At 45.4% G+C, this 15,766-nt stretch overlaps 1 protein-coding gene across 5 annotated transcripts; it reads right to left on the bottom strand.

The window, feature by feature from the left end:
- Positions 1-349: 349 nt before the first annotated feature.
- On the bottom strand, positions 350-15,514 carry RHBDD3 (rhomboid domain containing 3). 5 transcript variants are annotated; one of them, XM_074294799.1, is made up of 7 exons: positions 15,402-15,514; positions 14,674-14,823; positions 13,741-13,982; positions 1,580-1,957; positions 1,173-1,335; positions 795-1,091; positions 350-728 (listed from the first exon to the last, which is right to left on the bottom strand). In XM_074294799.1, exons 3-7 carry the CDS (start codon positions 13,898-13,900, stop codon positions 524-526), a joined length of 1,203 nt encoding a protein of 400 aa, XP_074150900.1. In that variant the 5' UTR covers positions 13,901-13,982; positions 14,674-14,823; positions 15,402-15,514; the 3' UTR covers positions 350-523. The 5 variants fall into 5 exon arrangements, with proteins under 5 accessions (XP_074150900.1, XP_074150891.1, XP_074150910.1 ...); XM_074294790.1 differs by lacking the exon at positions 15,402-15,514 and adding an exon at positions 15,076-15,226; XM_074294809.1 differs by lacking the exon at positions 15,402-15,514 and having other exon boundaries at positions 13,741-13,985; positions 14,674-15,026.
- Between the last annotated feature and the right edge of the window lie 252 nt (positions 15,515-15,766).

The raw sequence follows: 15,766 nt of genomic DNA, 5'->3' as shown, positions 1-15,766 counted from the left end.
TGGTGACCATCCCCACGGCCGCCCTGGCCCCGAAGGCCCTTCCCTAAGGAGGAGACACGCTCAAAGCGGGTCCAGGCTGCACCGGAGGCAGGCCCGGGGAGGGGGCACTATCTCGGGCTCTGCTTCCCTTCCGGCCCCCGCCCCGGCTCCTGAGTCTGCCCCCCGCGTTCCAGCCCAGCTCTGCCTGGCGGCCTCTCCGCCGCCATGGGACGGGAAGCCCACCGCTGTTCTGGGTCTGGGGTCCAGGGGCACAGCTAAGGGCGCCCGCGGAGGCTGCCCAGGGGAGCCGGGAGGAAGCCCACCGCCCACGCCAGCCGAGCCCCACCGCAGGAACAGGCAGCGCCTCTCGTTCAAGATGAAGTGGATTTATTCAGGGGGGGTGTTGTGCGTGTGCGTGTGCGTGTGTGCGTGTGAGCTGATCTGGCCGGCCTCTGAGAGCAGTCTTCCCCTGACACTCACACACACTCACACACGCTCTCACGGCTGCTCCGTCCTCAGTCCAGCGCCGGCTCCGGGGCTGCCCTTAGGGCCTGGCAGGCTCAGGTTTCTGGGCAGGGGGAGGGCAGCCCTCCCTGGGAGCCTCACTTCTGCCCGCTGGGGTCACCTGGGCCGCATCGCCCACCTGCCCCTCCACCAGAAGCGAGACGGCCCCTTCCACGCGCCCCGTGGCCGCCAGCGCCACCACCGCCTGCTCCATGGAGAACCCCATGCGCTCCAGCTGCTGCAGCCTGCGGAGAGGGGGGCTGTCAGGTCCCGGCCGCGCCCCGCCCCTGCCCAAGCCCTTCCCGCCTTACCTGAGGGAGGACACGGAGGACTTGGACAGCCTCAGCTCCTCCGCGGCCCTCGGGGGCTCGTCCTGCAGGGAGGCCTGGATGGCGGCCTGCAGCAGCTCGTCGTTGCCGGGATCCCCCCGGCTCCAGAGCGGGCTCTCCAGAGGCAGGCTGGGAGCATCCCATGATGGGGACCCTTCAAAGATGGGGCCCCCAAACAGGGAGGGCCCGGTGCCCAGGCCCGGAGAGAGGGGGGCCGTGTCTGGGGGGGAGGGCCAGAGTCCCGGCACCCAGTTCCCAAGAGGTCCAGGATCCGAATGTCTGGAAGAGCAGGAGAGCGGTTAGGAGGGAGGCCCGGCCTCTGCCCCCGCCCGCCGAGAGTCCCCCAGGCCGGGGGCTCACCTCAGCCCAGCAGGGTGGACCACGGGCAGCTCCAGCAGGCTGCCCGGGGCCGGGATGAAGCACAGCAGGCAGCTCCCCTCCAGCGCCCGACAGACGCCGGCCTTCTGCAGGGCTTGGAGCCGGCGCTCGGACAGCTCCAGTCGGTGGAAGAGCCCAGCAGCGTCTGTGTGGGCCCCGTGGGGAGAGGGGCGCTCGGTCAAGGGAAAACTCCTTCTCCTCCTCTGCCCCTGTGCCCACCCACCAACTCCTCTCTCGCCGGGCCGTGGGCCGGAGGAGCCGAGACCCTCCAGGTCTCCCCCCTGGTTATTCCTTCATCCCACCCCTGCACCCTCAATGCCGGGCTGCCCCCAACAGGGCCCTGGGGCCTCCCTGGGTTCCGGGCCCCAACCGACACCCACAAAAGATACAGGCCAGGCCCGTGAGCAGGCCGCACAGCTGGAGGACGAAGGGGGGCTCGGAGCTCACCAGGTGCATCAGAGCCAGCAGCAGCAGGGGCGGGATCACGCCCCCAGGGAGCCGGGTGCGGCTCCGGTGCTGGGCCGCCAGCACAGCCAGGTGGATGGGGGTGTAGCCGCAGCCCCTGCTCCCCGAGCCGGGCACCCCGAGGCTGGCCAGGAGCAGGTAGAGCAGCCCGGTGGCCAGCGCGCCCAGGGCCGAGGCGTGGATGTAGCGCACGGTGCCCAGCTGGCTCTCCTGGTACCAGCCCAAGGTGGGGAAGAGCAGCAGACTCAGCAGCAAGGCTGGGAGGGCCGTGTGGCCCAGCGGGAAGGTCAGCAGCCGGTACACTGTCAGGACAGGAGGCAAAGAGTTCATGAGAAGAGTCCCACCCAGCCACTTAGGGAGCACCTACGAGGGGCCAAACAAGGGACACTCGCCCTTCTCAAGACGCGTACTGTCTACAGGGGGAGCCAACATACATACAAAAAAATCAGCATTTATTAAGCACCTACTGCGGGCCAGGCACTGGCACAATAAAGACAAAAAATAGAACAATTCCCCTTCTCAAGAAGCTTACAGTCCACTGGCAAAGAGCCAATATAGCCATATACAGATATGTTTTAAAATACCACCCGCATTTATTAAGCACCTACTGTGGGCCAGGCACTGGGCACAATAAAGACAAAAAATAGAACAATTCCCCTTCTCAAGAAGATTAACGGGCAGAGCCAACATTCTCCTATAAGCATGTTCAAAAGATACATTCAATCGGCATTAATTAAGCACCTACTCCATGCCAGACCCAGAAGCACACACACATAAAAATGAACACTAACAATACCTAGAATATGTAATATTGGGTTTTAAAGTGTTTTACAAATAGTAACTCAGTCAATCCCAGCAACTCTGGCAGGTGGGTGGCTTTATTATTCCCGTTTTACAGCTGAGGAAACTGAGGCAATAGCCATGAAGTACCTTGCCCAGAGTCTGAAGTAGGATTAGAACTCAGGTTTCCAGAGCTCCATCATCCTGCTGCCTAAACTATTCCTTCTCTCAAAGAGCTGACTTCAAACAGAGAAGACAATGAGTGTATCTAGGGATGAATAAATATCTAGTCATTAAAAACAAAGGGCCGATAGGCGGCGCCATAGTACACCGAGCGCCAGGCCTGGAGCTGAGGGGAGCCTCAGAGAGTAAATTGTGACCCTGGGCAAGTCCCTTCAGCCCGTGGGCCTCAGTTTCCCCACCTGCGAAGTGAGCTGGAAATGGAAATGGCGGACCCCTCCAGGATCTGCCAAGAGACCCCCCAATGAAGTCATGGACATGGCTGAAAGTGACCCAGCAATTAAAATGCAGAGTAGTTTGGTGGAGAGGGCCCCAGTCATCAGCAGGAGCAGGAGGAAGTGGTGCTTGAGACACAGTCAGCAAAGGTGTGGAGGAGGGAGAGAAAGGACGAGCGCATAAAACAAAGGCCAGGGGAGCCAGCCTGAAGCTGGGCAGGGGGAGAGTCAGAAGGGGCTGGAGCCCTGTGGGAGAATCTCCCTGGCGGCTCTCAGAGGAAGGACTTGGGCCGGGGAAGGGTACAGAGGAGGAAGCCTGACCAAGGGGATCCAAGGGGCAAGACAAGGTAAGGAAGGACGGGAGAATAGCCAGGTCAAGCTCTGCACCCAGCGAGCACTTGGTGAATGAATAAATGAACAAGCAAATGAATGAACAAATGCACAAACACACGAATGGATGAACAAGCGACCAAATAAACAAATGAATAAATGGATGAACAAGCAAACGGATGAACAAATAAATGGATGAACAAGCAAATGAATGAATGGGTAGATGAATGAATGGATGAACAAGAGAATGAATGAACAAATGAATGGATGGATAGATGAACAAGGGAACGAATGAACAAATGGATGAACAAGCAAACGAATGAATAAATGAATGAATGAACAAGTGAATGAACAAATGGATCAACAAACAAATAAATGGATGAACAAGTGACCAAATAAACAAATAAATGAATGGATGAACAAGCAAATGAATGAATAAGCAAATAAATGAATGAATGATTAACCAAGAGATGCATTTTATAGCAGGAGTGATTTAGATCACTAATGCTAACTTAATGACCCTCCTTCCCCCAAAACATGGCCTTTCTTCCTCTCAGCCTTTATTAGATGCTGTGTCCAAAAAAAACCAAAAACAACAGTCTCCAAGCTGGAAGGGACCCGAGTCAGAAGCCTCCCTCCACTGTCTGACAAGCCTTTGCTCGAATCCCTGCAGTGATGGGGAGCTCCCCCCCTCCTCTTTGGGATAGTTGTCCTTGCTGAAGCACCAGCTTGGGAGAGTAGGAGAGCTGCTACCACGTCCACAACATGTGGGACCCGGAGAGAATCCAATTTGAGGATTTTCAGTAGAGAGACGGGGCTGATCTGCATGGAGAGAAGGAGTTTCCTTTCCTGAGAGTTCTTCAAATCAATGAAATCCAAGTTCTGGCCCCTTCAAGACAATCCTAGCACCTACCTCCCAAGGTTGTTGTGAGGATGAAATAAAACAATACCTGCCAAATCCTTGGTGCAGTGCCTATGTAGCACATAGTAGGAAGCACAGAAGGGTTTGCTATCATCATCATCATCATCCAAGGATCAGGAAATTTTCTGACATGAGCTCAAGCTTTACCCTTAGCAAAGGTCCCTCCCTTCCTCCCCCGGGGCCAGGCAGAACAAGCCCAAGCCCTCTTGCTGTGAAAATCCTTCCAGGATCTGGGTTTGTATCCCAAAGAGATCTTAAAGCAGGGAAAGGGACCTGTATGTGCCAGAATGTTTGTGGTGGCCCTCTTTGTGGTGGCCAGAAACTGGAAACTACATGGATGCCCATCAGTGGGAGAATGGCTGAATAAATTGTGGTATATGAATATTATGGAATAGTATTGTTCTGTAAGAAATGACCAGCAGGAGGATTTCAGAAAGGCCTGGAGAGACTCACATGAACTGATGCTGAGTGAAGTGAGCAGGACCAGGAGAACATTATACACTTCAACAACAATACTGTATGATGATCAGTTCTGATGGACGTGGCCCTCTCCAACAATGAGATGAACCAAATCAGCTCCAATAGAGCAGGAATGAACTGAAGCAGCTACACCCAGCAAAGAACTCTGGGAGATGACTATGAACCACTACATGGAATTCCCAATCCCTCTATTTTTGTCCGCCTGCATTTTGGATTTCCTTCACAGGCTAACTGTACACTATTTCAAAGTCCAATTCTTTTTGTACAGCAAAATGACTGTTTGGAAATGTATACATGTATTGTATTTAACTTATACTTTAATACGTTTAACCTATATTGGTCAACCTGCCATCTTGGGGAGGGGGTGAGGGGAAAGAGGAGAAAAATTAGAACAAAAGGCTTGGCAATTGTCAGTGCTGTAAAATTACCCATGCTATATAAAAAGGTATAATAATAATTTAAAAAGAAGGAAAGAAGGAAAGAAGGAAAGAAAGAAAGAAAGAAAAAAAGGAAGGAAGGAAGGAAGGAAGGAAGGAAAAAAGAAAGAAAGAAAGAAAGAAAGAAAGAAAGAAAGAAAGAAAGAAAGAAAGAAAGAAAGAAAGAAAGAAAGAAAGAAAGAAAGAAAGAAAGAAAGAAAGAAAGAAAGAAAGAAAGAAAGAAAGAAAGAAAGAAAGAAAGAAAGAAAGAAAGAAAGAAAGAAAGAAAGAAAGAAAGAAAGTCATTCCAAGATCTCCGCCTTCTCTAGGCAAAACATTCCCAGTTCCTCCAAATGGCCTCTCCACAGTACAATTGGATTGTAAGCTCCTTGACGGCGAGGTCTGTTTTTGCCTTTCTTTACATCAGTGGCATTTAGTAGGGTAGCAGATATAGTTAGTTCAACAAACTAACTTTAATTGACTGACAAGGTAAAAGGCTGTCTCTCCTTTCTATTAACAACCGAAAGAATGTATTTTGTAGTGGACTTTCTTTGGGACTTAGTTGCCAAATGTCTACATATCAAAACAATGTACATTAATAGTTTGTTTCTTAATAAAATAAAATATATACTTTAAAAAATAATCTGTGTCTTTACAGAGCTAGATCAAATGTTAACAAAATCCATTTGAAGAAACAAAAAAAAATCTAGAATATCAAGGGAACAATTTTATTTTTTTTTTTTTTTGGAGTCTGGGGTTAAGTGACTTGCCCAGGGTCACACAGCCAGGAAGTGTTAAGTGTCTGAGACCAGAGTTGAGCTCGGGTCCTCCTGAATTCAGGGCTGGTGCTCTACCCACTGTGCCACCTAGCTGCCCCTAAAGGGAACAAATTAAAAAGGAAATGATATGAATCCCATCCAGCTCTTTTGTCTGCTATGACTAGGTTTCCCAAGACTGTCTGTTAGCATAACCTTAGTGGGAACGGAGCTTCCCAGACTGTCTTATTACCACAATTAAAGCACCATAAAATGCTCAGACTGCCTTGTTAGCATCTTTAAGATGCTACGATGGAACCCAGGCTTTCCCAGATTGTCCTTGTTTGTATCTTCAAAGGAGTCTCAACATCTCAATATACATCCTGGCTCCTTTATTTCTCCTCCTCCCCTGAGACTTTCCAAGTTATGATGTCAAAGCCAAGAGGTTCTATTTCCTCTATAAAATATCCACTCAGGGTGAAGAGCTTTACTCATTCTTTTTTTAGCACTAAGCCCATTATTCACATCCTCCCTTTAATGGCTTCTTTCTGGTTAATTGTAAGCTCCACTAGGGAACTTATCTTTTCCCTTGTTAATTCACATAATAAATAGCAAAGTTTTCTAACGTGTGATGGATGTTTTGTTACAGTTGCCTCGTGTCGCCAGCTTTTATATAATCTTTTACAATCAACTGCTCTCCGGAATATATATATACCACTCCTGGTGCCTATTTTTACCTCTTCAGAAGGAATAAAGGGAAGGGGAGAAGCACTTCCACAACTCAAATGATATTATAAAGCAGAATCATCAAAATCATCGCTTTTGGTTAGAAAAATAAAGATCGATCAATGGAACAGAAAAGACAAAGGAGAATTAGAAATAATGATATTCAGTAACCCACTGTTCGATAAAGTGGGAAAACAAATTATTTAGGAAAGAATTTCCTATTTAATAGGAACATTTGAAAACTAGACATCAGTCTGGCAGAAATTAAGCTCAGACTATATCTTATATATACCATATTCCAAGATAAATTTTAAAAGGATAGTTGACCCAAATAGCAAAGATGATGCTATTAAAAAAAAAAGAAGAAGAAAAAAAGAAAAGCAGATCATTTTCCTTCCATAGTTGTGGGTAGACTTTTTTTAAAACAAATAAAATCTTTTTTTAACCAGCCTCAGCTTATTCTGAGTTTTAACACTCCTTAGAATATTCTTATAGTCATTCTCTGCTACCTGCCCTTGCTTCCATATTCCCTACAAAGGAGACATACTCTTAACCAAACGAGGGAAAGAGCAATTAAAAAGATAAAAAGAGATCATTCTGAATGTAATTATAAATCTTCTAAAGAAATAAAATTAGTTAATCTAAGAAAAGAGAAGCAGTCACATTGGGGGGGAAAACATTTGCCTCAAAATTCTCAGAAAAGAACTGGATCTCTAAAATATATAGACAACTAACAAAAAACCATGTAAGATCAAGAGCCATTCCCCAAGTGATAAGGAGTCAAAGGATATGAATGGTTCTCAAAAGAAAAACTGCAAACTATTAACAACCACTTAGGAAAAAATGTTCCACGTTTTGTTAAAATCCTAAGGTTTCACCTTATTACCAGAAAAATGGCAAAGCTGACAAAAGATGGGTATAGTCAATGTCGGAGATGTTGAGGAAAGACAGGGATATGCTAATAAAGGAGAATGAGGGTGCTTTCATCATAGAGGGAATTTGCAGGGTCCTTACCAATTTGTGGGGTGGGTTGGGCAAGCACTGATCCTGCTGATAATAGTCCCAGGAACGTGGCTTCCCTTTGTTCGGGATAAGGTTGACAAGGGTGGGCTCAGTTAGAGTTCACATCATTCCCAAGAGGTCCACCACATCAACGTCTCTATGTGGTCAGTATGACTGTTGCTAGTGGTCTATCCTCAACCCACTTCTCAGTAAAATAAAATATATACTTTAAAAAATAATCTGTCTTTAAAGAGGTAGATCAAATGTTAACAAAATTTCCCATTGTGACTTCTTTAAGAATCTGTGTCCTGAGAAACCAACTCCCTAGCTTGTAAAAATTATGTGTAAAATAAATAAAAGTCCCGAGGCCAAATGTGATGGCCTCCCATAAGTATATGAGTTTAGTAGATCTTGTGACATACAGACATGGCATCGTATCATAAATCAGAGCCAGAGTTCAAATTCTGTCTTTGCTATTTATTATCTAGATCAATTTTCCTTAAACTGTGGGTCGAAACCAGTCATGGAACTAAATGTGTAGGTTTTGAAAAATTTGTCAACAATAAAATGCAATGACCAAAAATCAAATGCATAAGTAAACTCAGGTGTTTCTGGAAGTGCTTGTCCAGGTTTCATCACGTGACTTCACTGCAGTCTTAGTTCTGAACATACAACATGCCTGCTTTGCATTGCACATGGATGAATGCTACCAGAAACACTTTGGCTCAGATTAGAGATGGGTGAAAAAGAATCAGAAGTAGAAAATGTTTAAGAAGCCCTGATCTAGATGACCTGGCTTGCTCTTTGTAAAAGAAGGAGATGGATTAAGTGTTCTCTGAGGTCTAGAGCTAGAGCCTGTGCAGCTTTTCCTATATCTCTCACTCTTGGGCTTAATTCAATTCAACACATGTATCCACCTGAAAAAATGAGCATTAAACAGAAAAGAAAAAAGGTCGTATTATAATTTCATATTTGATTCTATATTATATCATGTATGTATATTACATGTATATAGTATAAGTATATATGTATGTATATATAAGATGATATGTAATATAAAATTATATACAATATACATGTCATTTATATAATTTCATTTTCTATCATGTATGGTTTACTTATGTGTATATATTATATATACATTTATTATCTATTATGTATATATTTATATTATGTATGTGACTTATTTATAATTTTGTTTTATTATATATATTTGTTTTATATTTTATTTTATTATATATTTATAATAATGGTTTTGTTATTTGAATCATTATATATTTTATTTATAAAAATGGGACTGTTTTTATCTGAAATTCACTGAATATGTATATGTGCTGACTTATAAAACTTCCTCTCTCTATATATATTGTATCCAATTTTCTGTGTACATGTTGTTTCCTTACATTCAATAGAATGTAAGTTTCTCAGGTGGAATTTGTTTCCTTTTTGTCTACCCAGAGCCTGCTTATACAATAGACATTCATTTTGTCAATTCAAAAAAAAAGGTCTAATTAATGGAGGAAAGGAAAAAATGTATATAAAGTATATAATTTCCAGAAAACAATGAAAATTTCACTTTGTATATTTTATATTTAACCTTCTACGTAACATATAAATGCATAATCTGATTTAACAGGAGAAGAAAATCAAACTGATTTTATCAAAAACAAAAAAGAAGTCACAATTGAAGAATAATAAAGGAAATTATTTAAACTATTTTTTAAACTATTTTGCCCAACTATATGCTGGCAAAACTAAAAACTTGAAGGAAATGGATGAATATATAATAAAACTGATAACAGAGAAAATAAATGCTTACAAAATTATAAGAGTTTCAGATAAAAAAAAAGAAAAGAAAAGAAAAAATAGGCTATTTAAATAACCAGCATTAGAAAAAGAATTTGAACTCATAAATGAACTCCCAAAGAAAAAAAAATTCAAGGACCTAATGGATTTACAAGCAAATTCTATCATAGATTTAAAGAACAAGTGATTCCACATATACAAACTGTTTGCAATGACAAGAAAAGAAGGTATCCTTCTAATTTCTTTCTATATTACAAATATAGTCTTGATATCTAAACCAGGGAGAGATAAAGAATAAGGAAAAAATAATGTAGACCATATATCTCTAATGAACCTTGATGCAAAAATGTTAAATAAAATTTTAGAAAATAGATTCAACAACATATAAGAAATTAACACTACGACATGTCGGGTTTGTACCAAGGATGGTTTAACATAAAGAAGATTATAAACATAATAATAATATTAATGATATAAATAATAAAAACCACTTTATTGTATCAAATGCTGAAAAGTCTTCTGACAAATCCAGCATCTTTTTCTATTAAAAAACCCCTAGAAAGCATAGAAATAAATGAACCTTTCCTTAATATAGCAAATAATATCCATCTATAACTAAGATCAAAATCAAAAAGAATTTATATGAGGTCAAGAATCTCAAGGGTAATAACAAATAAACAAACAACAACAACAAAAAAAAAAATGGAAATATGTGGGAATAAGTAATTCCTACTTATATGAGGAACTATGTACGAAATGCTGAGGATACAAAAAGAGGTAAAATTCGGAACCTGTCCATAGGAAGCTTACAATCTAATGAGGGAGACAACATGTAAATAAATATATACAAGCCAAGGTATAAACAGAATAAATAGGAAATAATAAATGGAGGAGAGTTACTAGAATTAAGAAGGGTTGGAGAAGGCTTCCAGAAAAGGGTGAGATTTTAGTTGGAACTTAAAGGAAACAGGAATGTCAATAAAATAAAGTCAACAAAAGTGATATGTAATGGAGGAAAGTTAGAAACCTTTCCAATAAAAGCTTAGGTAAAATGAGATTCCTCATCCTCACCACTACTATTTAACATAGAACTAAAAATACTAACTGTAGCGATAAATCAAGAATCAAAAATTAACGGAATTAACATAAGGAAAGAGTAAATAAAATGATCACTTTTTACACTTACTTAAAAAATCCTAAAAAATTAGTTTAAATTCAAGCAATTAATAAATTCAGCAAAGTTTTGGGATATCAAAAAATAAGTCACTATAAACCATTAGTATGTCTACTTGTTACCAACAAAATTCAAAAGAAGATAGTTAAAAAGAGAAATTCTATATATAACCAATAACAATCAAATAATTACAAAAGCTATAAAATATTTAGGAGTATATTTACCAGGATACTATATGACCCCAACTATAAAACACTCTTTACAGGAATACAGACCAAAATCATTTTAGAAACATTCATCACTCATGGTTAGGTCAAATCAGTGTAATAAAAATGATAAGACTATCTGAATTAATTAATTTAATCATTCCTACCAAAATAATAATACAATAACAATAGCAAAATAATAATAGCTAGCTAGCACTTATATAATGCCAACTATGCCCCAAGTATTGTGCTTTACAAATAGAATCTTATTTGATCCTCATTTGATTCTAGAAGTAGGTGGTACTATTATCCCCATTTTACAGGTCAGAAAAATGACTTTCCCAAAGTCACAAAACTAATAAATATGTATGGCTGGATTTGAATTCAGATCTTCCTGACCACTAACTACCTAGCTAATGTAAGTATTATAACAGAATTTATATGAGGTCAAGAATCTCAAGGGTAATAACAAACAAACAAACAAACAAAACAAAACAAAAAATGGAAATATGTGGGTCCATCATGCCATACTATAAAGCAGTAATCATTAAAACAGCACGGCATCGGCAATAAATAAATAAATAAATAAATAAATAAATAAATAAATAAATAAATAAATAAATAATGAATCATTTAGAAATAAGGTGTACAACATAAAGAAACAAACAAACAAAAAACCCAGAAATGTGTGGGTCCATCATGCCATACTATAAAGCAGTAATCATTAAAACAGCATGGCATTGGCAATAAATAAATAAATAAATAAATAATAAATCATTTAGAAATAAGGTGTACAACATAAAGAAACAAACAAACAAAAAACCCAGAAATATGTGGGTCCATCATGCCATACTATAAAGCAGGGGTTCTCAAACTAAGGCCCATGGGCCAGATGCTGCTGCTGAGGACGTTTATGCGGCCCGCCGGGTTATGGCAAATGGTCTGAGCGGAGACAGAGGGTGAATTTTTGTTTTTACTAGTCCGGCCTCCCACAGTCAGAGGGACAGAGAACTGGCCCCTAGTTAAAAAGTGTGAGGACCATTGCATAAAGCAGAAATCATTAAAACAGCAAGGTATTGGTAAAAAAAAAAAAATAATAATAATAATAATAATAATAATAATCATTTGGAAATAAGGTATACAATATAAAGCAACAAATGAATAAACACAAGAGCATAGTTTTTGAGAAACCTAAAGATTCTACTTACTAAGAAAGGACTCAGCTGATTTGACAGGAAGTGCTGGGAAAACTAGACAGCAATCTGGCAGAAATTAGTTTTAGACCAATACTTAACACCATACAACAAGATAAGCTCCAAATGGAGCTTATATTAAAAGATATAAAAAGGCCATTTTTCAAAGGAAGAAATCCAAATTATCCACAATATGATAAATTATCTAAATCACTAATAATCCGAAAAATGCACGCTGAAACAGCTCTGAGATCCCCACTCGCATCCATCAGATGGGCAATGAAACCCTAAAAGGAAAATGACGACTGTTGGTGTCACTAAGGGAATGAAATAACAAGGATGCACTGCTGCTGAAGCCATGAATTGGTCCGGCCATTCTGAAAAGCTACTTAGAACTATGTCCCCAGATTCCTAATTTCTGTCCGGCCTCTGACTCAGGTTTATCATTACTAGGTCTATACCATAAGGAGATCAAAGAAATTAGAAAAAAATGCCTCTTGGTGCTTTTATGGACAAAAGATCCAGATAAATGTAGATTTACACATATTTGCGTTAAATTTGAAAGTACGTATATTTTTAGTGCATGTTCTTAGTACTTATGCTATATATTTGTATATACATTAATGTGGACAAAAATATTTATAACGGTTCCTTTTAGCAGTGGCAAAGAGAACTGGAAACAAAAGGGGTGATCCCCCATTGAAGAATGGCTAATGAATGCAGTGAAATATCCTGAAAAAAGCACGAAAAGGGCAGTTTGAGGGTAGATGAACCAATACAGAAAAAAAGAGAACAATTTGTCCAATAACAACGATATAAAGGAAATCGAGTTTGAAAGACCTTGAAATTCGGATCACTGTAATGAAAAAGCATGAGTGTATTGGACTTCTCCTCCTACTGGGGAGAGAGAGCCAGAGACAGAGAGATAGAGAGAGCCAGAGACAGAGACAGAGAGATAGAGAGAGACAGAGACAGAGAGAGCCAGAGACAGAGAGATAGAGAGAGACAGAGAGATAGAGACAGAGACAGAGACAGAGAGAGATAGAGAGAGACAGAGACAGAGAGAGACAGAGATAGAGAGACAGAGAGATAGAGAGAGACAGAGAGATAGAGAGAGACAGAGACAGAGAGATAGAGAGAGACAGAGACAGAGAGAGAGAGCCAGAGACAGAGAGATAGAGAGAGCCAGAGACAGAGACAGAGAGATAGAGAGAGACAGAGACAGAGAGTGCCAGAGACAGAGAGATAGAGAGAGACAGAGAGATAGAGAGAGACAGAGACAGAGACAGAGAGAGATAGAGAGAGACAGAGACAGAGAGAGACAGAGACAGAGAGATAGAGACAGAGAGATAGAGAGAGACAGAGGAAGAGAGGGAAGGAGAGGAGGAGGAAGAGAGGGAGAGAGAGGGGGAGAGACAGAGACACACAGAGACACAGAGAGACAGAGACAGAGAGATCCATTTTCGGCAGGCAAAGGCCAGGGCTTGTTTGCTTCATGCTCACGATGAAGACTTTAATTTCGGGGGATCTCTGCTGCTGCTGTTCAGTGTGACGGGGCAGACTACATGAAAAACAAATTTATTTTCAAGAAGCACTTATGTTTCCCCGGGGTCCGCAAGCTCCTTGAGGCTGGGAATCTCTGTCTTTGCCTCCCGGGCTCGGGCCTCACCCCACGGCTAACTTTAACCGGTACCGGAGCCCAGAGAAGATTTCCTCCAGCCCCAGAGCAGAACCACGAGCCGGCCCGGCTCCTTCCGTCCCTCTAAAGCCCTTACCTCTCTCTGAGGTAGGACTGGGGTGCTGCGGACAGCCGCCCGCCCAGAGAGGCCCCGAGTCTCACCCTGCCAGTGTCCGAGCAGCAGGTCCGGGTCCAGGGCCAGGCTGGGGCCGGCCCCCGCCACCCACAGGCAGCAGAGCAGCAGCAGCAGGAGAGAGGAGGCCAGAGGCAGCCCTCGGACCGTCCGGATCACCGGGGCCCGCCGTTCTCGGCCCGGGACCATGGCGGCTGCGGTGGGAGCCCCGCTGGGTGCGGGGAGGGCCCCCTGGCCGGGAGGTTCAGAGCCCCGCGGATCCCGGGGCCGGCTGCTGGGGGCAAAGAAACACCTCTCAGTTCCGGGGGGAGGGGGGCCTCCCCGACCAGGCCAAGCTTGCCCCCCTCTCCTCCTCGGGCAGGGGGGATGAGGAGACGGGAAACGAGACCTGGAAAAGGCCTCCAAGGTCACCGCCCCCCCCCCCCCATTTACAGGGAAGGCGCTCCAAAGAAGCCACCATCACCCCTGCCACCCCCCAAGGCAGCCCCCCCCCGCAACCCCCAGCAAGGAGGTCCCTCGAATTCGGGGTACAGAAAACTGCTTCACCGCCCCCACTGAGCAGGGGGCAAAAGAGGGGGAGACTCCCAGAAATCACAGGGACCCGCAGTCTCGGCAGGAAACAGTGGAGGCCGAGGGAGGCTCCCCGGGGTCCCGTCAGAAGCTCCCACCTCCCTGGGAACCGGGACAAGCCCATGCGGGGTGCTGCTGACCCGGGACCAGAGCCCCCCTTACTGGGGACGGGAATGGTGGGAAGCCGGCCTGGGGGGAAGCGCAAGGACCCCCAAAGAGACCGCCCCCCGCCCAAAGCTAGGGGGCCCGGGACGGAGAGGGACCCCCAACAGTCCGCCCCCCGCCCAAAGCTAGGGGGCCCGGGAGGGAGAGGCCCACTGGGGCAGGGTCCCAGGGACTGCCCTTCGGCCGCCTCCTCTCACCGGGCCGCCCCACCCCCACCCCGCACACACCGGCCATCTTGCCATGCCGCCCGGCAGCCCGGCGGGGGGCGGGAGGCCACGGGCTCGGCTCCGGGCTCGCCGGGGAGCGTCTGCAAAGGGCGGCGGAGGCCGCGGCGGCGGCGGCCCGGTTCCTCAGGGAGCGTCTGCAAAGTGCCGAACCTGCGGAGAGGAGCGGGGGAGGGGAGGTGGAGAGAGGGGGAGAGAAGAGGAGAGAGGAGAACGGGGGGAGGGGGATAAGTTCGGAGGGATGAGAGAGGGACGATGCGGGAGGGAGAGGCAGAGGTGGGAGGAGGGGAGAGAGAGGCGGAGGAACAGAGGGAGGGGGACCGACGGGGGAGGGCAGGGCGGAGGGGCAGAGGGAGGGTCCCAGCAGGTGCAGCCCCTCCCCCAGCCCCTGGGCTGACCCAGCACCTGGCCGCGGGGCGCTCGGGGGTCCCGCAGCCGGCCTCCCAGGCCCCCCAGCTCGTGACCTTGGGCCGGCCCGGCTCGGGGTCTCCTAGGTGACCCCACTACAGCCTCCGCGGAGGAATGTTAATCCTGACCAGAGAGAAGCCAAAAGAGAAAGGCGGCCTCCCCCTCCCCCCCAGGGTCCCGGAGCCCCGGGAGGCAATCCCCTCCCCCTTCCCCAAAACAAAACAAAACAAAACAAAACAAAAAGCGCCTTTATTGGGGCCACATCCGCCTCCAGGCTGCCCTTCCCGAGGCCCGGGCCTCCCGCCCTCCCCCCTCCATCTCACCTTTGGATGCCTTCCTGGGCCAGCCCCACCCAAGGGCCAGTTATGGGAGTAGTCTCAGAGGCTATCTATAATCTCACCCTGGCGCTGACCCTGGGAGACCTCCGGCTGACCCCCAGATTCAAACCCTGCCTCTGAGCCTTCCCACCTGAATGAATGAATGAATGAATGAAGGAGTGAAAAAGCACTCTGTAAGCTCGTGTGCCAGGCCCTGGGATAAGTGTGCAAGCCACTTAACCTCAGTGGGCCGAGTTTCCTCCCCTGTGAAACAAGGACACTGCCCTGGCTGGGTTCCCGTCCGGTTCCAGATCTGTGTTCCTTTGAGCCACCAGGAGCTTGGTGCACTCAGAGGCCAAAAAAAATCGTCT

The sequence above is a fragment of the Sminthopsis crassicaudata genome, chromosome 1 (assembly GCF_048593235.1).
Source record: "Sminthopsis crassicaudata isolate SCR6 chromosome 1, ASM4859323v1, whole genome shotgun sequence".
In the NCBI taxonomy this organism is placed as follows: domain Eukaryota; kingdom Metazoa; phylum Chordata; class Mammalia; order Dasyuromorphia; family Dasyuridae; genus Sminthopsis; species Sminthopsis crassicaudata.
This window is presented reverse-complemented; position numbering and strand designations above follow the sequence as displayed.